We start from the raw sequence: 14,785 nt of genomic DNA, 5'->3' as shown, positions 1-14,785 counted from the left end.
ACTAATAACATAAAAAATTATCAAAACAAAACAAAACAAAACAAAACACGAACAGACCTTACCAAAAGCGCCCTAAAGAGGAATATGTAGGGGTGCAGTGCTTGCCATGCAAGCATGAAAAACTGACCCCATCATCCAAATAAGGAGCTTGACCGGACGTGCCATGTGTCTGTAATCCCAGTACTGAAAGGCAGTTTAGAATGACCCCTGTGGCTCACTGGCCTGCCAGTCTACTGAGTCAGTGAGCTCCAGTCTCAGTGAGAGATCCTGTCTCAAAGGAAAGGTGTTAGGGATTAAGAAAGGCATTGAACATTGACCCCTGACCCATACACCTACACACACACACACACCCACACCCACCCACACACACACCATGCTCCCCCCAAAAAACCTCAGCATAACAACAAAAGTTAAAAAAGGCATTTTAGTGAGGAAAACACTGAAGAGTGATGTTGAGGAATAGTCCTATACACTGTGTGAAGAGGTGTCACTGTGATTGATTTAATAAAGAGCTAATGGGTCAATAGTTAGGCAGGAACAAGTTAGGTGGGACTTCTGAGGACAGAGAAGACTAGAGAAGAAGAGGAGAGGCAGGGAAGCCAGCCAGATGTGGAGAAAAAAGCATGAGCAATATGGAGAGATGAGGTAACGAGCCACCCAGAATAATGCAGATTAAAATAAATGGGTTCATTTAAGTTATAAGAGCTAGTGGGACAAGCCTAAGCTAGGGCCAAGTTTTTTTAATCAGTAACTCTCCATGTCATTATTTGGGAGCTGGCAGTACAGAGATAGGCTTGCTACATGGAAAGACTTGCTATAGAATGACATCATCAGTCTATCTATCTATCTATCTATCTATCTATCTATCTATCTATCTATCTATCATACAGAAAATGAGAGTGTTATGAGGGTTCATGCCTGTAATCCCAACACTAGGGAGCCTGGAGAATGAAGATCATGAATTTGAGGCCATATGGGCTACATAATGAGAACGTTCATTAAGTCCTCCTCCGCTGTGTGTAAACTGACTTTATAGGAATAGAAAGAACCCAGTATGTTTCATACCATGCAGGAGTGGAAAGGGCTGAAGCTGTGTCTGGAAACAGTCAGCTTTACTTCCCCTTTGCTTTTAAAAAAATTGCATGTCAAGTACCTCATCAACATGTCCAAATGTGAACCTTTAAGTTCTTTTAACTCTGTGTGCATATATTGTGTTAGTACTTAGAAGTGGGGGGAATTTGGGGAACTCCACCCTTTCTTCTTGAGGAAATGTCTCTGCTGGACATTTTGTAATTGTTCTTACTAAGGACTTCTTGGAGATGAGATAATAAAGATGAATGTGATCACATGACCCAAGTAGCCAAGTATGGTTTATTTGTCTATTAGTGTATACATGGATCCTCATCAAGGTTGAGAAAGCTATGACATTGCTCTCAGGGATGTGCACAGTGATTTATTGTATATGTGGAACAATGGAAAATGAGAATTAAATGGATTTGTGAGAACAATTTTTTTTTTTTTAACTAGCTGAAAACTTGTAAAAACTGGAGTATATACCTTGGAGCCTAAAGTACTTACATAAGTGGGTTCTTTGTTTCTTTATTGTTTTCCCCCCAAGGGCAGACATCTCAATTGTCTGGCTGTTCTAACTTACAACACAGGCTGAACTGTGGAATAGGTTTCTGTCAGCCTAAGCCTGGTAGAGTGGTCACAAGTTCGGGAAGACTTTTCAAGTTGCAAACAAGTAACAAGACATGGAAAAATAGTCCTTTCTTCTAGGAAACGATAAAGGGACACTCTGACCAGGCTCTGATCTGGACAAAATGCTGTAGCCAACAGATTTTCTAGTTAAAGGGAACTTGCCTATAGTGATAAAATGAACTAAATGTAAACAAATTATATATATATATATTGTGTGTGTGTGTGTGTGTGTGTGTGTGTGTGTGTGTGTGTGTGAAAACTGTACATCTCCTAAGGCAATTCAGTTTTCAAGTCAACATGCACGTAAATGACTGATGTGAGAAATGTGCCCTGACTCACTTTCTGAACAGCAGTAGCACAAGCTCTATGATGGATATGTAGTGTTGCTTCTAGATGGGCCACGACCTCCCACCTCCCCAGCAGGCACGGCTAGTCAATGTGCTCTGCTTCCAGTTCAGTATTCTACTCAATTTCTATCAGCTATTAATCACCCACCCTCCCTGAGGGCTCTGAGAGTCAAGCATCTGCTGGATAATTTTTGCATTACCAAGCCTTTTGGATTACCAAACCTAACTATGTGGAAACATGCTCATCTCTAAAATTGTTACACATACATAATAAATAGAACACCACTGGGCTGAAATTATTGAATCTGTATTTAAAGAATGGCAGGATTTAAAATTACCTGCCTGATGACAATCTCAGTTATTCACATTGGAGATATGTGTTATTAGTTCTTGTTAATTGCCACTTGTAACCCAAGGGGACAAAGGTCTAGAAATTTCATATTAGCTGGTTACTTAATGGCTAATGTCAACCTGGTACTTAAAATAATACCTGCAGTTATTAGCTAGGAAGTTAGCTTTATGGACTTCCATGCAGCAGGTCATTCTAGACCCTAGGAGAAGGGGTATGGGGACATCTCCATGGTTGGAATGGTCAGAGAATGAACACAGATGCAGAAGAGACCATGCCCACATCTGGATATGTGGTAACAAGTGTCCTTCAACTCAAAGACTGCCTTTTGGGGATTCTAGTGGATGACATTGCCTGGTCACATTTCTTAAGAGATTCGTGTTTCAGAAGGTCACATGTCCATGAGGAGGATTCAGGAAGTCCGTCCTCACTGTTTCATCTTCATCTTTTAGTTCAAGCTCCGCCAACTTGAACTGATTTCATGAAAAGAATTTGTTTTAATTTAAATATTTTATTTTGGGGAATTTCATTTATGAGCACTATATTTATACAATTTCAAGTCCCCTCTCTTCCCAAGTCAATCTCTTCTCATGCCTCCCTTCTCAGATTTGTGGCTTCCTCAGTTTTTATTGCACATCCACACACATACACAAAACACACACACAAACACATCCACACACACTCACACTCATGACACACACACACACACACACACACACATGACACACACACACACACACACCCCTTACCTTCCTGGGGCCAGTAAGCATTGCTTGTGAAGAATTTTTACTTAGTTTGTTCATACCTGTCTCCTCTGTGAAGACTGTGCTTGGCACATTACAAGTTCCCAATAAACATTTACTGAGTAAATACATTGAAAAAGTTTCACAGGGATGGACAGACTGCTTTAGTGAATTTGCTGGTTCATCTGAAAGCAACGTCAGAATAATGGGCATCTGTGATATTTTCCCTTTTACTGCTAGGCTTGGTGTCCCGGTTAGGAAGGTGGGTGGGGAAATCTCCTTGATGGACAGCCTCAGATTGAAACTGATGGAAACAAAGGCTGGTGAAAAGACAAGTATATTCTTAAAGTAAAAACAGCAACTGGAAAGAGAAAAAAAGGTTGGCTGTGCTAGAGGATGACTGAAAACTGAAAAATTTAAAATTCAACCATTACCACCCACTAACCTTTCTGAATTCTCTTTCAGTAAGACTCTTTGAAGTGGCTCGCTGCCTGACCATCATTTCTGTTGGCAACTCCAGAACAACTGAATTGTCAATTGCTTCTTAGAGGAATCACACCTCTATTTTTCTTTCTTTTTCTTTTCTTTTCTTTCATTTTTTGATAAGAACTGTAGAGAAGATCCTATCCCCACATTCTGCCATTGTTCACAGAGGCAATATTTCCCATGCCATACTTCTCTGACACCCACTTGCCATATGCTCACTTAGGCGGCCAGCTGATAAATGGACTCCTTCATCCTCTCTAACCCACAGTTGGAAGGCATCCCTCACAGTTCAGGTGTCGGGCCCCTAATCACCCATGGGACAGCACTTCAGGTGGGGCCTAGAGAGTGGTGATTAAGTCACTAGCTCTGCCCTCATGACCAAATGCCATCAGTCTAGGCGCAGAACTTCTGTAAAGGTGAATGTGGCTCCTCTACCCTTTTGCTTCTTGTCCTCTGTCTTCAGCCGTGGGATGGCCCTCACCATTTGCCAGTATGGGGAATGTTCTTCAATGTTTTACTCTCAGATGTCTCACTCTCAGAAACTGGGAAAGAAAGGTCTGTGGTTTCTGAGTTATCCAGTCTGTGTTCTTCTGGCTGAGACAGATAAGGGCCTGTTAAATGCATCCTTTCCCTGGAGACTTTAAACATATGACATTGAGCTAATGTTAGTCAATTCACTGTTGATGACTTTTCTCTATGGAAATACCTTATAGATTCCAGAATTTCACAATGTAAAGAGGTTCCTGTCCCACACATGTGCTCTTAGTGGAAATGCAAAGATTGCAGTTCAATCTGCCCCAAGATTTCTGGGTTTAACCTGGGATTTCTTAGTACTCTGTTCTTCATGAATCAATTTGCTTTGATGTCTAGCTTTCAACATCAAAGGGAACAGAATCTAAATTAAAGGAAAGAGGAGAGTAATGGGTGGTCCTCTACATCAAAACAGCAACAAACAACTAGTTTGATCTCATGAAATAGAACCATTTGGAGAGAAGTAAGTGAATTCAATGTTTTAAACCATCATTTCTCACACTTTTTCTTTCCTCTTTCCATTTCTATTTCTGTGGCTGTTCTTAGACTATCTCACCCCACAACCCTTCTCTTGTCCTTTCCTTTATGGCAGAGACACAGCAGTACTGCCCCTCAATCCATCTTGGTCTCCAGGAGAAGAATGCCTGGTGTCACTATGCACAGCTTTCTGCTCTACTATCACCCTTCCCTGTATGAGTCAGGTCTTCACTGCCATCTGGATGTCCCCTGGATTCCACAGGCATCCTTCTGGGATAATCAGATCTGACAGCAGGATTATATCTGACTGGTCACTGGATTCAAAATCCCCCATCCTCCAGAAAAGAGTATGTGGTGCAAATCCTTGGAGGCAGGTGATTTTATTGAGAAATGGAATTGCTGATCACTAATTAAACAAATAATTCAGGCACCAAATTTATTTGTGTAAATCTTATGTTTGAGTTGAACAATGCTTATTTGGTCTTCACCACATCATTTTAAGGGTCAAAGAGACCCCAATTTTCTACTTCAACTGGAAACTGAAGGACTGAGAACAATGGAACCTGGAGGCACATATCAAGAATAGATTTTTGAAAAAAAGATTTCTTCCTAATATATTATTCATTAATAAATATATTCATAGGAAGAACATATTTATAAAGATCTGAATATTCAAGAATCTATTAGCAAACACGTTCTTCATGCATATATTTATAAGAAAAGCAGTTTTAAGAGGAATAGATTTATAAAAGAGTATATTCACAAAGAACATATCCTCAAATATTAAGAATATATTCACAGGAACATTCCACATGCAAAATGATATTTGTCAGTTCCCTCTGGGAGTTGCATCAAGAAATGAAGAATTTCCTAAGATGAAATGGAATAAAAATGTCAGATGAATGAATGTTAAAAAATTCCTCTTTAGCTGGAAAGTGAAGATATGGTTTGAGATCAAGCAAATGTTTGAAGATGCCAGACCCTATTCAAACCCAGGCCTTGCTCCACAGTTCAGGTGACCTTACTGTACTTTAGTGACCCTACCTCTGATTCATAGGGCCAGGGGGAACTCTAGACAAATCTGAGTTGTCTTAGAAATCCCAGAACGTTTGACAGTCATCATTTGGCAAGGCAGAGTTAGTATTACCTGGAGGCCCATGCTATCATGGGGTCCACCTCTGGGGCTGCCCTTCTTGGGGGTTCTATAAAGTCAGGTGTCTAATACAAGAGGGGAGGTATGCAGAAATTGCTAAGGATAGGTTTCTCTCTTAATGTTCTAGTGTTGTTGTAAGTGAGAAATCTATTTTTTCCAAAAGTTATCTGAGATTACAGCCACTCTGAGAGTACTGTGTGAGAAGTCCTGAGCTCCCTTAGGATTCTTGCTAATGATCTACTTGCTAGCATCATGATGTGGACTTGTGCTGTGTTGTACAAATGGTCCTGTGAGGGAACTCTCTCTAATAACATAGATGCTTGTATTTCTTAGAGTCCTGTTGACAATTTTGCTGTTTTCTTCCTGACTCAAAGGCAGATACTAGGTAAGAATTTGGAGGAAAGGCTGTAGGGAGTAGTCCCTGTACTTGTGGTTTTCTGAATACCGTGTCACGCCTGACACCACATTGGGAATCCTCTTGGTAGGATAAAATATTTCTGTTTCTAGGATTTCAGGTCATTCTGGAGAGTACAGGAAGGCATGTGTGGATGGTTCAACCCCAGTTCTGCTTTGTGTCATTTCTTCTATTCTGGGCATTACTGATGAATTATCCTGTAGCAAGTATCTGAGCTACAAGTCTCAGGTCTTCTATAAAATGAGCAATAGCCTGGCAGTCATGGTGCACACCTTTAATCCCAGCACTCGGGAGGCAGAGTCAGGCAGATCTCTGTGAGTTTGAGGCCAGCCTAGTCTACAGAGTGAGTTCCAGGAAAGGCGCAAAGCTACACAGAGAAACCCTGGTGAAAAACCAAAAACCAAAAACAACAACAACAAAAACCCAAGCAATTATAAGGCCCATATTAATTAAAAAGTTTTCCAACTTAGTCTCTCACACTATTAATATCTTAACTGTTTCCCTAAGAGAACACAGCAGTCAAAACAAGCAAGTTTCTCTGCTGGCCAATGCAGGCAATTACCTCTATTCTTCCACAGCTGAGGAAAAGAAACAGACCCCAGACTGTAAATGGCAGGCACAGGCTATGATCACACATCCAGTAAGACAGAGAGAGGCTGCTTTTCACATGTTTATTAACATTTAAAATATATTAAAACTTTAACAGTAGAAGCATGAATTTTTATTGCATGTGGAAGTCTCAAAAAAAAAAAAGAGAGAAAAACAAAACATCACAGAAACAAATTTACATCACCTGATAGTATATTAAATTTATGTTTAGGTAACCATTTAAAGAATGCAATATATAGGCTTTCAAGTTTTTTCTTCTTCAGTGACCTAAAGTTAGAGAAATTTGCTGGGCAGAATCAACTTTGTTAAATTGAGAATGTGACTAATGTAGCAGAAAGACATTGTCAGATCTTCTTTCTCAGGGCGTCCCCTTTGCTTCCCTCCCCTAAAGGATGAGTCTTGTTTCCAGGAAGGCAGTGTAGATGCTACTATGTGAAAGAGAAGAAACAGTTGTAGACTTGCGGTTCTCCTTTTTCATAATTATGAAGTGATCTGTTCACAACTCCAATCTCAGACAGACTTCTAAAACATGACTGAAGTCTGAGAACCTGTCAGAAGAATCCAGCCAAACAACAGATCCTGAGCTGCTCTCTGGAGGTCCTCTGCCTTGCTGCCATGCCTCTGGAGATGAAACCAGAACCTGGCACACTTGCTCCAGCATCAACAGATGAGGGAGGAGTTCATTCTGAAGTTGGTTTCATCAGAGTGGGAACAGAAAGGAGTTCATTCAAGTGGGTCATTGGCCAACGCCATTGTTAGAACAAACTCCGGAGACAGCCCTGATGGCAGGTCCTCTGGAGGGCCTTGTTGGGTTCCTGAAATGCCCAACTACTCTGCTGCTACTTCTAGGCACACTCCTCGGAGTAGGCTCCAGGGCACCTTGGAACTATAACCAAGGAATGGTAAAAGGAATAAAAGTGAGCATCGGCCAGGCAGTGGTGGCGCACGCCTTTAATCCCAGCACTGGGGAGGCAGAGGCAGGCAGTTGTCTATGAGTTCGAGGCCAGCCTGGTCTCCAGAGCGAGATCCAGGAAAGGTGCAAAGCTACACAGAGAAACCCTGTCTTGAAAAACCAAAAAGAAACAAATGAGCATCATGAAAACAATGTGCATATTAGCACTTTATAAAAGATTCATACTTTCCTGAGTTAAGGGCACAGAAGCCTCAGGAGTCTTCTTGGAAGCAGCAGGCTCCCATCTCTTAGACTCACCACACTCAGATGATAGATGTGGACTGTGCTTGGATGTGTTTGTGTTGAACGCATTAATGATGGATTAATGAATTGATTACCTGGCATTTTACCACTTGAGACACTTAATGCTTGCAGAAGGTAGAGTGGTTCACATATATATATATATATATATATATATATATATATATATATATATATATATATATATATATGGAGAGAGAGAGAGAGAGAGAGAGAGAGAGAGAGAGAGAGAGAGAGAGAAGAGGACAGACATGTGGACGGCTTCTTCAGTTGTTTCTTGCGGTAAGGATGGCACCCAAACCAACACTTGGACCTAAGTGTCTGAGTCATTGGCATTTCACCATTTGCCAAAGTCTGCCATACACCTAAACCAGACACTTTAAAGGGTATGACCATGGGTACATTGGCTGCCGACCTTGATTCCAAAGACATAAGTCCCAGTGTCAGGGGATGTTTAGGAGCACATTCATCTCCTGGCTTCTGGGCCTGAGGCAACATCATCTTCAGTGACATCCTGGGAGTTCCTGAACATCAGGATAGAATTATAAATCTTCAGTGCTGGGCCCAGCTTGATCTTCATCACTTTAACGATGTCTGCCTGGGTCAGAAGCAGGAATGCTTTGCCATCTATCTGCTGTGAATAAATAAACAATCACAAATACAATTATTCCACAATGGAGCTTGTTTATCCACCAGTGGCATTTCCTGGGTACAGAGTGTGACACTAAATCCATATGGCCTTGCTAAAGCCACCCCCCCTCATTTGACTCAAGGCAGATCAACAACATTGTGCTCACAGAATAAAGGAGTCAAATTAAATTAGAAGGTTCTCAGTTTGTTAAATATAGACTCAATAATTTGCGCCAGCACAGACTTCCATTGTTATGTCTCAACATTTTTTTGGTCTGAATGTACCAAGAGCTTCAAAAGTACCACCAAGTAAATCTCCAGAGAGTAAGGCAACATGTGCAGGCTCTGTCTGGTATCACTGAGAGTGTGGAACATTGGAAACAACCTCATGTTATAGCAACAGAAGGAAATAAATTGTAGTTTAGCTGCAGTGTGGGATGCTACAAAACAAAATCCCTCAAAATGTGTTTCAATGAAACATTCCGTGGTCTGCGAAATCTCACAAATCGTAAAGCAGTCTTATGTGTTATGATGACAGAGATCTTCTAGTTTTTAAAAATAAATCTGTATGAACACATATTTGAAATATCAGAAACCTGGGGCCACTGTAGGACTCAGGGGGAAGAAGTAGTTGTGGTTGAGCCTGAATACTTGATTTTAACCTCTTGAACCCACAATGGAGGGACATAAATGACCCTTGACATTGTCCTCTGACCTCTACACATATGGTACAGCATGTATCCACACGGACACACACACATACCATACATACAAGATGATACTAAAATATTAGAAACCTTGACCCCCAATAGCAAAAGAAGTTATTTTTGGCTATCAGAATAGTGACTTGTCTTAATTTTATCCTTTTAGCTTTCCAATAATTTCAACTTTCCTTTTAAGCACAGTTAGAAACAATATCAGAATGATTCTTGTTTCCAGTCCAAATTTGGGAGTGATGGATGTATTGATGACCTTCATTGTGGTAATCATATGCATATGGTACTTGCGTAGATGTGTATAAAATCACCATGTTGTATACTTTGAGTGTGCTAGATCCTTATTTGGCAGTTAAATGTTTTTTAAGTTAGGAAAGCATGCAGCTACATGACATGGGACAGCTTTCCTGAGTCATGTGATGGTGAATAGTCACCATGTAGACTGTGTTGGTCCTCAGCTTCTTGGAGGCCTAGGGACCTCAGAGCTTGTCTCTGTGGACTGTGTGGGGGGCCCTGTCCCTATATGATATACACACTTATATAGTTACCTAGGTCAGCTGACTCTTGGCTGTAGAACCAAAGACTGGAATAAAAGGTTTTTCTATGACAATCCCTCTGTGAACCAGAGCCATGCATGCAAACCCACCCAAATCAAGCAGCACAAACCTCTTACAGTCAATGCCTCCTTGACGGTAGTGATCCCTTTGATGGAAGGATGATGTACCTGGGGTTCTTGGGTAGCCTTTTAACACTTATAAAAGCTCATAAAAATACCTCCATGATATATTATCTGTTGAAGACACAGTCACTTAAGAGAATAAAATGCTTTTCTGTGGATCAAATCCCTGTTCTCTGAGACAGGGGAGAGGCATTATACCTCTTTTCTCACCTTGACCTGGGTTCAGCACCTGCATTTTCAGGCAAAAAGCACTGGCCTGAAAGTTGTCATAAAAATGAGACAGTGATGGTGAAGATGACAGTGAGTGTATATGGAGATGCAGGAATCTGTTATAATCTATGTACATGTTTCACTCTACTGATGATCCTGTGAGGTAGATGAGGAAACCTGGAATGTCCGGTGTAAAGATGTTCCCAATGTCACACAGCTTCTCAGAGGCAAAGCAGGGGTCCAATCAGTGCCTCATGGACTCAGAGGAGAGGGTCCACTCTATATTGCTTTTACTAAGGCCCAAGTGGTTGGTGTACTTAGGGGTCCCATCCCGTAAGTCTGTGTGTTTTAGATAGGGAGGAGCAAGGGGGTTTCAGTGATTTTTCCCAGAGGTCAGCAAGTATCAAGCTTGAAAACTCCCAGAAAGGGTCTTATATTTATCGTACAGAAAGACTCAAAGACAAACTAGGTCTTGAGGATTGCTAAAGAAAGAGAGAGGGCTGTGTGCAAGCCTGGGTAAGGTCCGCCCAAGCTGTGTTGCACTCTGGTGGAACCACAAAAACACTGAGCTTTGTTGGATGGTATCAAAAGCTGCAGGACTCTGAAGGTCTCAGAACCCAGGACCTCAAGATTTCCTTGAATGGTGCATGCCTTGAACTCAAAGGGCAGAGAGGGATGCAACACTGCCCCTTCCCACTGTGCCTGGCCTTCCTGAGGATGGCCTCTAAGGTGAACCACCTCTACAGTGTTCTGAGGACAAAGGACCCCTGTAAGAAGCTCATTGCTGTGCAGGCTTCTAGCAGTCATGCGATAGATAATCGTCATCATTATCTTATCATCTACAGTATGCCTGGTATTTTCTGCAGCCCCTGGGACTATGGATTCTGGCTTTGGAAAAATGCTAAGCAATTGAGAACACTGCCAAACACAAGGAAGCAGGAAGCAGCGATGCCACATGAGGATGCTCCTTACATCCATTCTGAAGCAGGTGCAGGCAGGGGGATGGGCTAGTCTTACTCCCACTGTAAAGCAGAGAATTCATCCCTTCCCCTAAGGCTCCCTAAAGCCACCAATGTGAAGCCTTCACAGCTCCCATAGACACTAATTATCTAACGCACTTACTCTCCCACCCAGTCGGATGACAGCAAGGGTAAGAAGGGCCAAGCACAGACTCCACTGCTGGCCTTTTCTATGGTCCCTTTTCTCTCGCCTCCTCCATCCAACTGCTCTTATTTACACTTAAATAGATGGAAGCAAAGCACTCCTGGGCCTAGAAGTACAAAACTATATCTAATTTTTCCATTTATTACCTCTTTCTTGAAGCACTTGGCATGTTCTTCACAGCCCAGAAGAGACTGTACAAACTCAGCCACCTACAACACAGGATGAAAAGCTAAATTTTAAAACATGCACCTGAAATAATGTGAGGGTTGAAGTAACTCGCTGTGTGAATGAAACACGCTCCAAGTCCCAAACACTTGGAATTTAAACAGTAACTATCAAATCATATAACTTTTTTTTTTTTTTTTTAGCTCATTAGCTGTGTTATGCTCCAAGTGTCTTTTCTGTCCATTTATCACCATGCTGGCTTACACAGGGTATGTTGATAAAGGGACAATGATGACCAAATCTGTATGGGGCCCTGGCACTGGGAAGGCTTCCAATATGTGGCCCTCCTAATCATGTGGGGATGATGGCTTTGGAAAGTGGTTATCATGGGGCCATCAGGATGTTAGGAACATCTTGCTTGCAAGCCCTCCGAAATAGCAAGTTCCCCCTTTAAACATAACTGGGGCTCTAGCACACCTCTCTGGGTACCTGGCAACCATGGCAACTCCATACATTGTGCTGAACTAGATTCCCACATAAATGATGATAAAGGCCCAGAGATGTTTAACAACTTAATAGTCCTACTCAGCCAGTTAGCAGCACAGAATTTGGAACTCAGGCCGCCTATTCCCAAGCCCTGAGTTCTGGAAATCACTCTCTAAACTTTCCCCGCTTACCCGATGACTCATCTCCCTCTACATACATATACTACACACACACACACACACACACACACACACACACACACACACACACACACACAAATTTTCCTTGTAGTGAGGAGCTTAAATACCTGACTTACGGTGCAGATAGCCACCAAGTGTCCCCAACAGACACTGCCTGTTCAGATAAGATGAAGTGTGGGCTGGGTAAGTGGATGTTGATGTTTTCACAGTTCTAGCAGGGCTGTGGCAGAGGCTGGCCCCAAGCTGGGGTTGGAGTATATGGGTTCTTGGGGTTAGGAGCTTAGGGGAACTGGCTTATTTTCCCTTGCTACCTCCTGGTTCAACTTGGTGGTGAGCACCTTCCTATCCCTTTCACGAGAAGCTCTGGAGACAGCTGATGAGAGCAGGTCCTTACACCAACATCTGCCCTGTCACAGAGTTCTGAGAGCACTTACTCCCTCGAAGACTCTCCAGAGATCAGTGGACCCTGTTCCCTCAGGACAGAAATGGATACCAAGAGTTGAGATGACTGTTCTTGGGGCTCAGAATAGTGAGCACCATCACCCAGAGGATGCACCTGTCTTCCCCTGGCCACATTTAGTCTGTGGGAAGTCAAAAAAAGTTCATCACATTTTCTTTTGGGGGACACTTGGCATGTGCTCGGTGTCTGCTTTCCTCACCCCAGCACTACAAGTCTAGCTCAGCAAAATTAACTTGTGATTATCCTCCTAAGGTGGAGGGGAGGTTGTGAATTTTAGGAAACTTCCCTAAGCACCCAGCAGGCTGCCATGCACAGGCATCCCGCTGTGGGAAGACTTCAGTGCAAGTGTGATCAGACTAGACTTATCAGCATGGCAGCTAGTGGTCCACTGAAAGCCCCATGTGCCCATAGGGCACTGGCGGAGGAATCCTTGTCAGTTTGCAGACAATTAATATGGGTGTTTTCCTACATGAATAGGAAGCATGGGACATATGTTGGGTATCAATGGGGAATTGATGAAAGCTATGGAAGGCCACTGTTCAAGTCACATTGGTGGGAAAGTGTCAGCAGTGGTAGATGTGGTTGAAGCTGGGCCTCCAGGCCCCAGGACAGTGACACGTCTGAGTCCTTTCCTAAGCTACTCTTTTGGCTGAAAACATTGACCATGACTATGTCTGAGGAATCTGAATAGAACTGAAGTCCTGTTGAGTCTAAGGCTCAGTCACAGAGAGGAAGGAAAGGAGAATGTCACATAAGGCACAGCTTGCCCATCCCCATAATAAGCATGTCACACGTGTGACCTGTAGGAGAGATGTAAAGGCTTTTGGATGGAAAGACTGAAACTCAGGGAAAGTCAGGGAAAGATCCTGGAGGAGAGACTCATTCAATATACACAGTATTTCCTGGAATTAAAATGGTCGACAGATGTGTAGATTCCCAGGAGCCAGCCCAGAAACAGGACAGGTATGAGCAGCAGTAAAGAGTCTGAGGAGAGGAAGGCGAATGGGGAAAAGCAAGGTGGTACAGTCTCTGGGGATGGATTTGTGCCTCTAGCAGCCAGTAGCCAGGAGCCTGAAGTCCAGGTTCTCAGCTTGGCCACACATCACCATCTCCTGCAGAGCTTGCAGCCTGACTGGAACTTGGACTCAGCCATCGGGATTACAAATGAATGGAGCTGGACTGGGTCCAAGCACTGGGCATTTATTTTCAGAGCTCAGAGAGGATGCTGTTGTGCAGTGAGGGCTGGTACCACAAGGTCAGGGAGAGCTGGAGAGGTGAGCTTTCAGTGTCTTTCTGGACTCTTGAGGCCACCATCAGTGGGTAGGGCATCACCTACAGCTAATGGAAAGCATGAAGGTCTGCAGATCTGGCTGCTGAGGGAGGACGTGGTGCAGAAGGCAAATCCTCCTGACTGGACAGTCTGGTAGTGGAGAGTTTCTCAGTCTCAGCTCCATGAATTCCTTGGGATAGGCGATTCTGCTGTAGAGTGCTTCTCTATACTGTGCGGCATTTGCTCACACCCCTGGCCTCTAATTCCTAGCTGTGAATAGTAATGTTGCCTTCTAGCTGTGACATCCAAAAGGTGTTTCCATAGGCTGTCAAAGGCCCCTTGGGGATAGAGCTAATACTTGGAGTGACTCTTCCACTGGAAGAATCACTAAATATCATGGGAGGGAAAAAAAAAGGTTGACCAGGACTTGGTTCAAGACCTAACTTTTGCTCAACCTTAGTCACAACCTCTGTGTGTGGAAAGCATGTCAGTCACAGGGACAGTGGGCCTCTTATGACAAGCTTCAGCAGTTGGCTAAGACATCTTCTTACTCCTTGTGCCAAGAGCTGCTCATGCGAAAAGGTGCCAAGTTGTGCTGATCATTTGCATATGTCACCGAGTCCTCCTCTGCCAGCATTACAAGGACGCCTTCTTCTTCTTCAGCATAGCTGGCCAAGAACTCACCACTAATCGGAAAGGTAAACAGGGTTTTGATGGGGATAAATAGCAGGTGAAACCAAAGCATGGGCAGAATGGAGCATGGGCTGCCGAGGAGTGATGA

General features: G+C 43.0%; 1 protein-coding gene across 2 annotated transcripts in view; it reads right to left on the bottom strand.

Moving 5' to 3' along the window:
* Window positions 1-8,230: 8,230 nt before the first annotated feature.
* Window positions 8,231-14,785, bottom strand: part of LOC118572905 (lethal(3)malignant brain tumor-like protein 4) — a 106,838-nt gene continuing 100,283 nt past the window's right edge. For both annotated transcript variants that reach the window (XM_036172729.1, XM_036172728.1), the window contains exons 3-4: window positions 11,570-11,632; window positions 8,231-8,658 (exon numbers count right to left, since the gene is read on the bottom strand). In XM_036172729.1, coding sequence (XP_036028622.1) covers window positions 8,491-8,658; window positions 11,570-11,632 — 231 coding nt within the window. In that variant the 3' untranslated portion in view covers window positions 8,231-8,490. The remainder of the gene's footprint in view (window positions 8,659-11,569; window positions 11,633-14,785) is intronic.

The sequence above is a fragment of the Onychomys torridus genome, chromosome 23 (genome assembly GCF_903995425.1).
Source record: "Onychomys torridus chromosome 23, mOncTor1.1, whole genome shotgun sequence".
NCBI classification, from domain to species: Eukaryota; Metazoa; Chordata; class Mammalia; order Rodentia; family Cricetidae; genus Onychomys; species Onychomys torridus.
The sequence above is the reverse complement of the archived record's forward strand: the minus strand, read 5'-3'. Positions and strand labels throughout refer to the sequence as shown.